This window comes from Nannobrachium achirus, assembly GCF_963921795.1.
Source record: "Nannobrachium achirus genome assembly, chromosome: 17".
NCBI lineage: Eukaryota > Metazoa > Chordata > Actinopteri > Myctophiformes > Myctophidae > Nannobrachium > Nannobrachium achirus.
In genome coordinates, this window is record NC_137824.1 from 47,618,429 (window position 1) to 47,632,395 (window position 13,967).

General features: G+C 42.4%; 1 protein-coding gene across 1 annotated transcript in view; it reads left to right on the forward strand.

Annotated features, from left to right (window-relative positions):
• Window positions 1-1,477: 1,477 nt before the first annotated feature.
• The window catches only part of tnmd (tenomodulin), a gene marked incomplete at both ends in the record, with an annotated part of 58,183 nt that continues 45,693 nt past the window's right edge, over window positions 1,478-13,967 (forward strand). The window contains 2 exons of the mRNA XM_080745469.1: window positions 1,478-1,525; window positions 11,991-12,125. Of these exons, the coding sequence (XP_080601595.1) occupies window positions 1,478-1,525; window positions 11,991-12,125 (183 nt within the window). The remainder of the gene's footprint in view (window positions 1,526-11,990; window positions 12,126-13,967) is intronic.

The window sequence follows — 13,967 nt, forward strand, 5'->3', positions numbered from 1 at the left end:
TTAAGGCCCCTCCACCTTGGGCCCTAGTAACTAATTCCCACTTTCCCCCCCCTTGTGACGCGCCTGCACACAACACACACTCACAACATAGGCACAATATGATGCAACCAACTCACTGCAGTGGAGTTGAAGTCCTCTTGCTAAATGATCTGGAAACTCACAGAATTCCAGAGGTTTCATGGTCCATTCAGAGGCACACAATAATGAATGTTTTGAAGTACGGTATATTAATATTACTGTTAAACAACTTAAACTATGAAAATGACAAAATAAATCACATCTCTTTGGAATCCATTTTGGTGCATCCCCAGAGCTGCACTGCAAAATCCACTCCAAAATCTGGATTTTGCTGTCTGTGTCTCTTTTTTTACAATGAAGGCTCTGGGGGTTGCCAGTCTGAGAAGGGCTTCAATTACTGGGTGTGTGCTTTAACCCCTCCTGGGTGAGCCTGCAACTCATTCAATGTTAATTGCATCCCAAATACAACCAAGAGGCTTCTCGTGTCAAATGAGGTCCCACACAGCACTGTTAAACACGTATAAAAATAAAAAGCATGCATGTATTTGCAGAGGCTGTTATTTTCCCTGACATTTGCCAAAATGTTCACCTGATATAGCCTTTTGAAAATGCTTTTATGGCCCGGACCACTAGGCTGGCTTTAGCGGTCCAGGCACATAGCCTCTAATGTTAGCCTGACAGCACATTGCGGGTTTCGAGTCTCTGACCCTACGATCTGCTCCATATCTCTCCCCATGTCTCTCACCCAGTTTCCTGTCCTTCTCCACTAATACACTATCAATAAAGGCAGAAAAGCCCTAAAAATATATTAAAAAAAAGATAATGGTGTAGGCCTATTGTTCTATCAAAATACTTTTTTTGCTGTATGTGATGGGCAACAGTTAAAGCTACAGCATTGTGTTGGTGGTTACACACATTCTTTGATATTCCTTTTCCTCGCTTATGTAGGCTGCATTTTTTTGTTTTTCTGTTTGTAATTCAGCAAATACAGAAGCTACACATTTTATTATATTTCTCAGTCACAAAATGTCACCCAGCTCCTTTAGCTTTCTATGGAAAGGAATGCACTAATTGTACTTATTTGTGACTGTGTGCAGTGCAGGCAGTCACCTATATGGAATAAAAGCACATATTTTGTGTATGCCTCAATATAAATATGTACATTGTTATTCTCACATTCGACATGATGAGTCTTCCACGGGTGAAAGTTGAACCAATTGTCACTCAAAGGGTATCTATGATTTCTCACTATTCGACTGCACAGAGCCGTGCAGGAGACATCTGCTAAGCTTATAATGGGGATCACAAGTGCTTTTGTAATTCCACTCCATCTGAAACTTCCCTCCCCTTCAGCACACTCCCAAATTACCAATGGAATGAAGCTGGGACTCTGCCTTCCAGAGTCTCAGTGTTTTTTACCCCAGCTTGGAAGAGGGAATCTTTCTGTGCTCTATTCATTATGGAAACTAAGTCTCAGGCCAGCAGTCAACAGGTTCTATGGAAAGATGTGAGTTGAAATATGACAATGATGATGATAATATTAATAATGACCAAATATTGATTTCCCATATTGTTCTAATTAAACTGTGTTTAATTTTGTAATTGCAAACACTGACATAATCAGTATGCAGTCAGCTTTGTAATTGTAAAAATGATTTGAATTGCACAGTTTTACTTGCTTTTTTGAAAATGCCTTTTAAAATCGTGCTACTCACAGAAAGAAAGATTTGTGTAGGTGGTTATCAGAGGTGGTTTGGGAAAGGAGAGAGAAAAAAAAAGGAAACATGAAAGATGCTTTTTTGCCACAATATTTTACATTGCTGTTGAACTTCTAAACTTTGAACACTGAAAAAGCACAGGGTTTGATATCCGAGTGATGATGATATCAGAACATTTTCAGAGAGATCATTCTTCCTTCTGCTTCATCTGTTAGGCTCTCAGTCTCTCACAGCTCCACCTGCGCCCCATGCCCTATCTTTATTCCCAAATATCCTCATGCCTCACGTTCATTGGGCTTTCAAATCTTCCTATCATTTTATTTCTCCTTTTTCTTTTTTCGTGAACTCATGGTCAAGTGGGGTCGGAGGCAGAATATTGGTTTTGAAATCCAAATTTTCCTCTCCCGTATATTCGTGTTGATTTGGTCGACTAAAACTATGATGGAAAATGTTCAATGAACTGACTTTTTTCACTGATGAAAACTAGATAAAAACTAAGCTATGATGACTTAAACTAAGACTAAATATTTTTACATTTTCGTCAACAAATAAAAACTAGACTAAAATGTTAGTGAGGGATCCAGAAGAACTAAAAGACAAGTAATTTGAGATTTGTTTGCGCTCGGGTGTTGCACTCTGAAAATAGCAGATCTACAAGCTCATAGCGCGTCACAAATATGCCTAAAACTAAATGGAACTTTATTCAAAAGACTGACTGAAACTCATAAAATCATCACTGGCGTATACGCAATACTACCACAGGTCTCAGACGTGTGGGTGGAAGCAGCGTGGGGCTCTCTCTGCTCTGCTGGTGCTATTTCCTGTGATGAAGCATGCTTTCTAACCATCCATCATGTCCCCCCTGTCACAGCAATGCCAATCGATCTAGCAGTCGCAAGAAACGTGTCCAAAGTATACGTCGAGAATTATGATTAGGAAACCACCTGTGGGCTTCACGTTTCTGGATGCCTGCCAATGGTTTCAAAGTGCAGTGAATATTAAATCAACCCCTCCTCATCTTGTCTGATTGTTATGATGCAATGTGATACAGCATGCATACTGTGGCAGATGGTGTCTTGAACTACCGTGATCAGACATGTACAGTAGCATACAAGTCAGGGATGCTGTGATTGATGTGTTGTTCATTCTCTTTGACCTGGACCCGTCACTGTGCTGGGTGAGGTGACACTATGCCAGAACAAACAACCTGCTTTTTGGGACATGGCTTGCCGTTGCTGGGTATAGGGTTTTATTTAAAGACGGGTTCCTTCTTTCCACAAGAACAGCAGGGGGCTCCAAGGTCCTGCTCATCATCATCACAGAGCACCGGACACACCGTGCTCTCTGCAGGGGCGTCACAAGAGGGGGAAAAGTGGGACTGAGTTACTAGGGCCCAAGGTGGAGGCACCTTAATTATTTTATACTTTATGTTCTGTCCTCAGTGTGTGTGGAGGAGACACAAATAGACAGACAGCTAACAGTAGGTTTGAAGAGACGGTCAGAGACAGAATAAAGTTTGAAGGTGTTTTACTCTTCTCCATTCCAGGTATCAAACCAATTTGTAAAACTGAAAAATACAATGACAAACAAAGGAAGCACTTAATTAAACAATGCTCACTGTATAAGACGTATCCAATAAAATAAACAGCATGAACAAAAGGCTACAAGCAGCACACATGTACCAGTGTAAATCACCCTTTTAAATGACATGAAATGACTACTGTAAATAGAATGTAAATAGCCTGTAGGCCTCTTAATTGTTTTTAACCTATTTAAATGATACTGCACTTATGCAATTATGAATTAGCAAACATGAGATAATATTACTGTATCACACATGAATTGCAATGAGATATAGGCTAATGAATTACTGTCCTGAATTATCATGAACTGTAACACATATGAATTGACACAAAGCCACAATGCTTCTCTAGAGCTTGCATGAAGCTAATAATGTTGACCAACAACAGTGAATCTGTGATAATGTGACAGGACTACCACAACAAAGAACACAGGAGCAATGGAAGCTAGCTAGCTTAGCAACAAACAATTCAGGAGGCTAGCAGCTCAGTACCAACATTAGTAATGGGGAAAGAAAGATAACCATGTGGTTACAAAATGCACAATACACCTTTGAAATGATTGCAATTATGATACTCACAGACGATACTTTCCAAGGCATACACATAAAGAGCTAAGGACTACTGTAGCTAAGCAGTTGCTCTGTTGACCGCATGGTATGGAGTCTCACTTGAGAATGACTGAACTAATAGGAAAACCCAATAAATCAGTGTCCACTAGAGGGCGCAAAAACACAAACAAAAGTTCAGTTCTGAATAGAACATGACACTCCCCGTCTGGTATTTGTTATCTAAATACCACTAACCAAACAATTAAACAAAACATTGCTGTGATAAAGAATGGGGAGATTAGACAGTGTCTCTGAGACAGGCAGTTTGACCAGGGCGAAGGGCATAGGAAGGTACTCTCGTGTTAGTCTGTTCCAGTAGACGTTGGCGAGACGGTGTACCTGTCCCCACCACTGGTGGTGGAAACCTCCTCCGTCAAATGTTCCTGGAGGGGGCAAGGGGCCATAAACCCTGTGTGTCGGGATCGTAGCAGGTGACATGAGAAAGGGGGTGTCCTTGGCCTCATAAGGAAGGTGTGACGCACCGTGTAATGAATGGGGAGTTGGAGATGCTGTCCTAACAACAGACAGGCACTCTGGCTGGTCGGCAAGCTTCCTGGAGGGCTGCAGGAGGTACTTGTCCGCAGTTGGTGGGACTGTTGGGTGGAAGAGATGATCAGAAGGCTGTGTGACGACACCAGCAGATCTTCCCTGTGTCGATGCATCATCCGTAGAGCTTGCCCTAGACAGGACTGATGTTGACTTCTTGAGAAGCGGTGTGGGAGTTGCAGGCTGTAGTCCAAGGAATGACTCTGTGTCGTTTTGAGGGACAGGTGCAGAGTGTGGCAAGGGGCTACAGAGAGGTTGAACATGGGCTGTCCCAATTGGAGGGGTAACTGATTGAGTGGTCAGTGGTACAGATGTGTTGCAGACTGTTGCGACCATTGGTTCCACGTGGCTACTGACCGGGTTGACAGGTAAGCCTGTTGTGCAGGATGGCTGGCTGGAAGCTGTGCTGATCGATGAGGCGTCTGCCTGTTGTCCGTCCACTGTGGCGCTGAAGGTTGCAGCCGGCTTGACCATGACTTGCGCTTTGGCACTGAGCGTTTCCTTGACTTGAAGCTGAATAGAGCATTGAGTTGAGAAGGATGGACATCCGTGTTCTAGTACGTTAGTGTGGAAAGAGGTAACAACTGCTGACCTGTGAGCTGAACCCGTGCAGACGTCGCCGATAACGACCCATCCCAGGTCTAATCGTTGGGCGTAGGGAGCGCTGTGAGGACCGTTGCGTTGCTCTCGGACTTTATGTACTTGGAGGATGTCACGTCCCAGAAGGAGGAGTATCTGGGCCTCTTGATCCAGGCGTGGTATTTTGTGTGCGATGGGTTTTAGGTGAGTGTGATGCTGTGCGGACTCCGGCGTTGGTATGACAGACCGGTCGTCTGGCATGTGATTGCACTCGATGAGTGTGGGGAGCATCACCCTTGTTGTTCCATCCAAGGATTCTACTGTGAACCCTGTAGCTCTTCTCCCAGATGTCTCCGTAACCCCAGAACACGTGCGGAGGGTGTATGGAGAGTCAGATCCGGTGAGTTTGAAAAGATTGAAGAATTCTGACCTGGCCATCGACCTATTGCTCTGGTCATCCAGAATAACGTAGACCTTTTCTGCCTTTTCTGGGTGACCTGTTGGATAGACCTTTGTAAGGCAAACCTTGGAACAGGACCAGGAGCTCTGGCCTCCGCTACAGACGTTGGTGCATGGTCTTTTGTGGGTCCCTTTGATTGATTTTAGGCATCTTATCAAGTCTCTCGAAGAGAGCCCTCTCGATCACTTCAGAGGCGCCATAACACTCTTCAAGGCGATCCCAGGCCATTTCCAGCCCGGCGGCAGGGTCGTTTACATGCACAGAACGGATTCTCGTGACATGTTCAGAAGACTCACTCCCCAGCCACTTGGATAAGAGATCGAGCTCCTCGCTCGCTGATAAACCTAGTCCTCCTGCGGCATTGATGAATGAAGACTTCCACGCCCAATAGTTTTCTGGGCGGTCGTTGAACTTGATGAGCCCTGTGTTCACAAGTTCACGGCGTACCAAGTACTTGGCAATGTCACTCAGGCCAGACCTATCGTCCATAGGTCTGTGATGGGTAGCATGTGAGTTAGGGAGAGGGGTCTGAGCAGATGAGAGATGATTTGGGGTTTGTATGGTGCTTCTAGGCTGCTGCTTAACACCTGAGGGTGAGTGATTGGTGTGTTGGGAGGCACGAGGATCAGGGATAGGGTGCTGTGTAAAGGAGAGATGTCCTGTAACCGGCTTTACATCTGAGGGGACTTTGATTGCGGTAGCCTGGTGGTGAACTGCAGGCGTTGACGAGCTCTGCCGATGAGCTCTGTCATGGGCGGATGTGAAGTCGATGTGTTGTTGCGTTGAGTATGGTCTTGTTGATTGGGGGTCTACATTAGGATGAATGAGAGGCAGTAGTGATGGCGTGAACAGTTCGAGCTGTGGGGGCTCCTCGGAAGGTTCTGAGTCACCAGTTGGGCGCTGAGTGTGTTGTTCGACATAAGCTTGAGTACGCTGTTTTACAGTTTCAGTTATGTCTTCCATGTCCATTTTACCGCCCTCTCCATTTTCAGCGTCCGCAGCAGCCTCTAGAACAGTAGTCTCTGCTAAGGCTTCTGCTATCTCTCGATCACTATGTAGTACTGAAAACTGAGCCGCTATATGTTCCTCTCTGATGGTCATATCAGCCGTTGCTTGTGCCGCTCTGATTGTCATATCAGCTGTTGCTTGTGCCGCTCTGATTGTCATATCAGCTGTTGCTTGTGCCAATTGTGCCTTTTGTGCCTTTAATTCAATCTCTCGCTGAAGGAAGGCAGCACGCGCTTTAGCAACCTCAAGTCTAGCACGGGCCTTGGCTGCCCTCCCACTGGCTGTGGTTGAGCCCGAACTGACACTGTCTTTATCATCACCTGTGGGAGGTGGTTGTTTCTTGGCTGGCTCCCCTTTAGCTGACATGGTGATTGTCTCTGGAGGGTGGTTGCAGGGGATTGATGCAGGTCAGAGCGGTGCTTCAGTATCCTGTTTTTCTTTCGATGCAGCGTGCCCGCTGTGAAGACGTCTTTTTACTGTTCTGTCCTCAGTGTGTGTGGAGGAGACACAAATAGACAGACAGCTAACAGTAGGTTTGAAGAGACGGTCAGAGACAGAATAAAGTTTGAAGGTGTTTTACTCTTCTCCATTCCAGGTATCAAACCAATTTGTAAAACTGAAAAATACAATGACAAACAAAGGAAGCACTTAATTAAACAATGCTCACTGTATAAGACGTATCCAATAAAATAAACAGCATGAACAAAAGGCTACAAGCAGCACACATGTACCAGTGTAAATCACCCTTTTAAATGACATGAAATGACTACTGTAAATAGAATGTAAATAGCCTGTAGGCCTCTTAATTGTTTTTAACCTATTTAAATGATACTGCACTTATGCAATTATGAATTAGCAAACATGAGATAATATTACTGTATCACACATGAATTGCAATGAGATATAGGCTAATGAATTACTGTCCTGAATTATCATGAACTGTAACACATATGAATTGACACAAAGCCACAATGCTTCTCTAGAGCTTGCATGAAGCTAATAATGTTGACCAACAACAGTGAATCTGTGATAATGTGACAGGACTACCACAACAAAGAACACAGGAGCAATGGAAGCTAGCTAGCTTAGCAACAAACAATTCAGGAGGCTAGCAGCTCAGTACCAACATTAGTAATGGGGAAAGAAAGATAACCATGTGGTTACAAAATGCACAATACACCTTTGAAATGATTGCAATTATGATACTCACAGACGATACTTTCCAAGGCATACACATAAAGAGCTAAGGACTACTGTAGCTAAGCAGTTGCTCTGTTGACCGCATGGTATGGAGTCTCACTTGAGAATGACTGAACTAATAGGAAAACCCAATAAATCAGTGTCCACTAGAGGGCGCAAAAACACAAACAAAAGTTCAGTTCTGAATAGAACATGACACTTTAGCTATTGAAAAATAGAAGATATACAAGCTCACAGCACGGCACCGAGTGCCGCGCTGTGAGCTTGTAGATCTGCTATTTTTGAAAAGTCGAGAAAATGTGTGCAAATCTTTGAATATATGTATTTTTAAGCGAACATTTGTAACTCAAAATCTTGCTTTCTGGGGGGTCCCAGGGAATAAATATTTTGAGATGGGAGTCCGTGACCAAATACTTGCTCAAATTTTCACTATTTTTCAAAAATAGCAGATCTACAAGCTATATAGGCTTATAGCTTCAGCCTATTCCTTTTGATCACCTGTAACAATGAGTGGATGTATGACCTGTATTAATGTATGTGAGTGATCAAATAAACTAAACAAAACAAGCTCGCAGCGCGGCACTCTGTGCTATTTTTCAATACAGTAGTTAAAGCACTAAATAATGCGGGCACCCCACACAGAATTTGGTGCGACACCCCTGACCGGACACACTGTGCCTCTACCTCCATCTCTACGTCTCTCTTTATTTCTGTGTCTCTTTCTTCTGACTGTACCCCCCCCCCTCCCCCCCTCTACACCTCCTCCTCTGTGAGTACTCTATATTCATGCTGCAGAGACAGAGGTTTGTCCTCCAAGTTAAGTTTCCATTGCTTCTGCTCCCCACCGGAGCACACACAGAGAGAGAGAGAGGGGAGATCTCAGCCACATTTTTCTTTCCACACTAAAAAGAGAATCTCTGTGTGAGGAATGTCTGGCTCTGTGATTATGTCTTCTGGTTCTCATCATACCTTGCTGCAGGCGTCATGCTTTGATCCGACTCACTTTTCTTTAACGACCACTGTCTGTCGCAAACATTGTTAAACGATGAAATATTCAATAATAAATTAGGCGGTGATTAACTAATTAATAACCTTTTGGGGTAACGCTTGCTATGAATCCCTTTTCTATAATTCATTACCAGTAAGACGCCTAAGGGCGGAAAGCGACCTCGCCCTTAAGTGCAAGGTCACGCCACATCTGTCTTGGCCATCTGTCTTGGCCATATATGGATTCCGTTAGAGTGGTTCTCCTAACTGGGTATCATCTGGGATACAATCCCTTTTATGCCCATATATGGGGATCTATAACAGAATCCCTTTTATGCTCTGAGTATCTGACATCACTGTGATGTCACCTGTGATGTCACAGTGATGTGTCAGGGGAACCACACAGGCGTTACCCGTCCAAACGAACGTCTACGGACAAGCTGTGACGGTTCTGATAGTAAACTGCGACCTATGGTCGCAATAAAAACATGATTAATGCATTATAATCTGCTTATAACACAGTATATTCATAGTTAGAGGAACTCATAATACTCATAAGGCTTTATAAGAATAATCACAAAACATTATAAAGCATTTTACTGTATAATTACTTATAAGGACAAGTATAAATGCATTGCAATCAGCTTGCAAACACTGTTTAATTACAGCTATAAGCACTCATAAGTACGCATAATGCAATCATAACACATTATAAAGCCTCTTATAATGACTTATGAGGTCAATTGTCATAATATACTTCATAATTACTGGTCCCTCACAGACTTTGTTGGCATTGCATGTGTTGTTGTTAAATACAGTGTTCCTACCTACAAAGACCCATGGCATTTGTTACTTATATTTTCAGACCACACAGTGTGCTGGAAACTCTTGTAAACTCTATGGCCTGTATACTTTGTTGACCGGAGTCCCCTCTACACCAAAACTCTTCTGAAATAAAAGCAGATCTGCTGTTTTTGCAGAATGCTCGCCTATTCTCACCAATCAGGGCATGCCCACCATAGGGACAGAAGGGTTAATGTGGTTAAGGGTTGTAGAGATGCAAATGCTGTATTGCACATTTTACAGTTATTCAAATTGTTTGGTACCTTATCAAACTATGGGATGACTTTGTACAAGACTACCTGCCTACCTACAAGACTACCTGCCTACCTAGACTAAATCCACAAACAAAATATGCTAAATCCATATAGCACACTAATGGCTTTGAAGGTATTGGCATAACTTTATGAAGTTGGGTATGATGGTCAATTAGGTAATTTATAGCCTCAAATTTAAGTTTGAACAAGCTCAACATGTCTTAACTACTGGTCATGCTAACAACCACCTAACCCAAATGATAAACCAAACCTTAAAGTAAAATTACACTTTGGTAGAGGTTGGGTTGTGTTAATCTCTCAAGAAAGTTTCAGAGCGCTGCAGCTTAATCTGTGTAGAGACAAATTCAAAGGGGGGGGGGGGGGGGGGTAATAATCACACTATGATTACTTATAGTTGGAGTTTGCGTGGTAACTATATAACACAAACCTCAACTAAAGTGTAATTACGCTTAAATTCTGTTGTTACGTCATACCATCTTTTGCATAAAGCAAATCCAAAATTGCCATGTATCTTATAGCGCTCGGGTGGCGCAGTGGTAAAGTGCATGCCCACCACCGCGGCCGTTCGAATCCACCACGGCTTTGTCGAGCATCTATACGATTGTCACAATTGGACAGTTTTCAGGGCAGAGAAGCCGGGCGGGGAGGGTGATCATTTATTGTTCCTGCATGTGACCCTTTGGGCTGGGACGGTACCTGTCAGCAGGGAATGAGAGGGAGGAGTAGGACGAGGGCTCTGCGTCCTCCCGATTGGGGAAAAAAGAAAAAAGAAAAAGGGAAATAATTATATATCCTGTGGAGTTTCTTGCATTTGGGGAAAACAGACATTATTGAAACAAAATTCCAGAGTATATTCCTAAACTGTTTTTTTTATTTGATTTTTTATAATGAATAAGGAATTAATAAAAGTGTTTCCCAATCCACTTTAGTCAAACTACTGCAACAACCTCAATCATAATGGAAGGGCAAGGAGGCTTCATCATCACTTACACACACAAAAAGACATGCAGATAAGCAACACCAATTCTTCTAATTGAAGTTGGTTCGGTTTTTACTTTGTTCCCTTTCTGTTGTCCTCTGAGAGCTTCAAAAGTAGTCCAGTGAGATTGAGATGCTTTCATTTTGTCTCTCTTGGAACTGTGTTGGAACAAAAGCTTGCCTTTATTAATTTGTGGCCTTAAGCTTGGGGAATTCACTATAGCAGGGAGAGTTTTAATTTGAGGAAAAGTTTAATAAATGTGACCTTTTTGAAGAGCGGCTCCACCATATGCTGTGCCTCATGTATCATTGCTTTCATTGTATGTTTTTTGTCATTACGGTAGCTTCATTAAAGGGAGAGTCATGGGTTGTATAGAAGTAGATCGCTGCCTGTTCATGTTTTCTTTGGGGTTTTTTCAACCAATTCATCTAGCCTTTTGTGAGTCATTCGAGATTCAAGATACTTTATTAACCGTGCCAACATGCAGACGGCTTATTCACACATCAATCAATGAATCAGACCATCATACGGTTTGATTTAGAAAAAAAAGCTCTGTCTGGCATGCCAGTTTCTAATTGAGTTATAATACAGAGGTGCTACTTTGATCATTTAATAGGACGATCTATGAGGATCTGTACTTTAGTCTACAATACAAAATGTTTACTTTTTACTCCATTTCATTCAGCTCAGCACCTCATTGCTAGCGCTACCATGAAAGATGCATGCAACTCTCCCTGCCAGCATCGATCATCACCACCCACGGCCATATCTAAGAGATGTGTTAGAATTTCTGAAGTATGGGTGATTCTTTATCTAAAATATCTTCTTTTTCTGCCATGGGTGAATTCAATTTCAACATACAAAGAATCTCCCTCAAATTTGAGGAGAATGACTCATCAAAACTGGATGAACAGAATAAACTTCGGAAAGCAGTTGCCAGAGAATTTGTTATGACTTATGACTAAGCACAGTTAATACTAGATAATTTAAGACTTTTACTTGATTGGTTTAGTGGGGGACTTTCACTTTCACCAATCATTTTCTAATAAGATATCCACTCAAGTGTGGCTTTCAGGTAATTCTTCATCATATTGTAGTACCGTACCAAATATCATAAACGTATCTATTCTGAGACAAAAGGATAACTGCTACCTGGAGTAATTTCCCCCCAAACCTTTGTCTTCAGGTCGAGGTGGGGAACGAGAAGAAAGACAGATACCGCAGCTACCAGCGAGGGGCTCTAATTCTAGGACTGCTCTTCCTGGCTTTGACCCTAGGTGTTTTCAGCCTGTGGTACTTCTGGAGCCCAAGCCCAGGACAGGTAAGACCAAAAACAAATCTTTTTTTGGCACACGGCTAACTGTATAACTTCTGCCAGTGAACAACCAAAACAACATGTTTTCAACAGAAATAGAGTGTCGCATATTTTTCAGTTAGGTTTTGGTTGGTTGTGTGTATAAATGAGCTATAAGAGCCAAAGACAACCGTCACATTCTGCATTGTTTTATGAGAAGCTCTGTAGCCAATGGAAAAGACAGCTGTGTTTTGCTCTGCCAATGGTCTGACAGTCAGCTCTATGAAATCTTGGACAGAACCGCTGGCATCTTACTGCTGGAAACGTTGGCCTACAGCATCATTTATCATTTACTCTATTAGCAGCTCTTGCACATTGTAAACATCTTGTCAGTATGCAAGATCTTGATACCTCCAATCCTGAGTTTAATTGCTGCTGGCCGAAGCAGCTGCACTAGAATTCGAGGCTCTTGGTGATATAATTGGAGTAAACTCTTGTCCCAGCAATTCATCTTGTAAAATCCAATTCACTCACCTTTGATGGAGAACATTTTCACTCTGCTCGTTCTGCAGTTTTCCCAAGGGGCCAAAAAAGAAAAGAGCTAATTTACTCAAGTCTGTGGCAACAATATCGATAATTTCACATAGACATTCAGGTGTTATGTACTGTAGCATGGAAAATACTGAAAAGGTTGTACAGTATTTCTTAAGTAGAATGAGATAAGAATGTGCAGGAGCTGGAAGAAGCCCACATAGTGTAGAGTAAATATCTTCCACGGCTGACTGCAAACCAGAGGTCTGCCTTGTGCTCCAATGCCCATGGGTGAAGAGAGGGGAAAAAAACAGTGGTCGTTCCTTGGAGACATTTAACATTAATTCTGACAGCTTCAGAGACTGTTTCTTCCGTCCCTGCATGTATTATGTAAGGTGTAAGGATAATGCACCGGGAGGGAAGTCAGTTATGCGCATGACAGCGGGGTGCATTTACCCCCTTGATGTGCGGATGTTTTTCGCATAACTGACTTGCTCGCAGTAGCTGTGTGCGCAGCAAATAATGTCACTGATGTTTAAATTATGATATTGTAACAACGACGACTAGTCAAAAAATTATGGGAGCACTCAGAAAAAAGCTAGGACGACTGAGCACATTTCAAACTATAAAGCCAAATCTCATTGGAAAAAAAGAGCATCTGAAAGCCATTTGGAAATGCTTAATATGATATTCAAATGACCAAATCTTATTTTAAGTGCTGCAGAAAAGTAGGGCATTTTGCGATCATGCATTATGCTCATTGTTATCCTACAAATCGAAATCTGTTGTTATTACTTCGTTCAGGAAAAACTACATAAGAATTAGGAAATTAATGTCTTTCTCACTTGAAACCATAGTTAACTTCGCTGAATGTTGGTGTGCTCCAGCGAACATTGTGATGCCTTTATACATGCTTTATCCAGTGTGTTGTTTAGGTTTAGGGAATGTTTTTCTTCCCCCCAGCATTTACAGGGAGTGGAGTAGTCAAGGCAACGTCATGATTGCTCAAAGTAAGTTGTGTATGTTAGTTACCTTTAGCACTTCACCAAGTTTAAGGGGAGTGGCGCGAGGGCTGTCGGATTTCTATTTCATAACTATGTCTTTTCACAGAATAAAAGCATGTTTTGAAAGAAAGGCATTATAAATAAATAATATTTAAAGTTTAACTGACTAGTATTTAGCAAGTACTGTAGGGGCAGCACCGTTTAACAGACTAGTTCACCTACAGAGTGTGCGTGCGTGCGTGCGTGCGTGCGTGCGTGCGTGTATAAAGGATAAAGGGGGGGTATTTGATGACATTTTAGGCGAGAAATAGGCCATGCAGCTCAATATTAATTC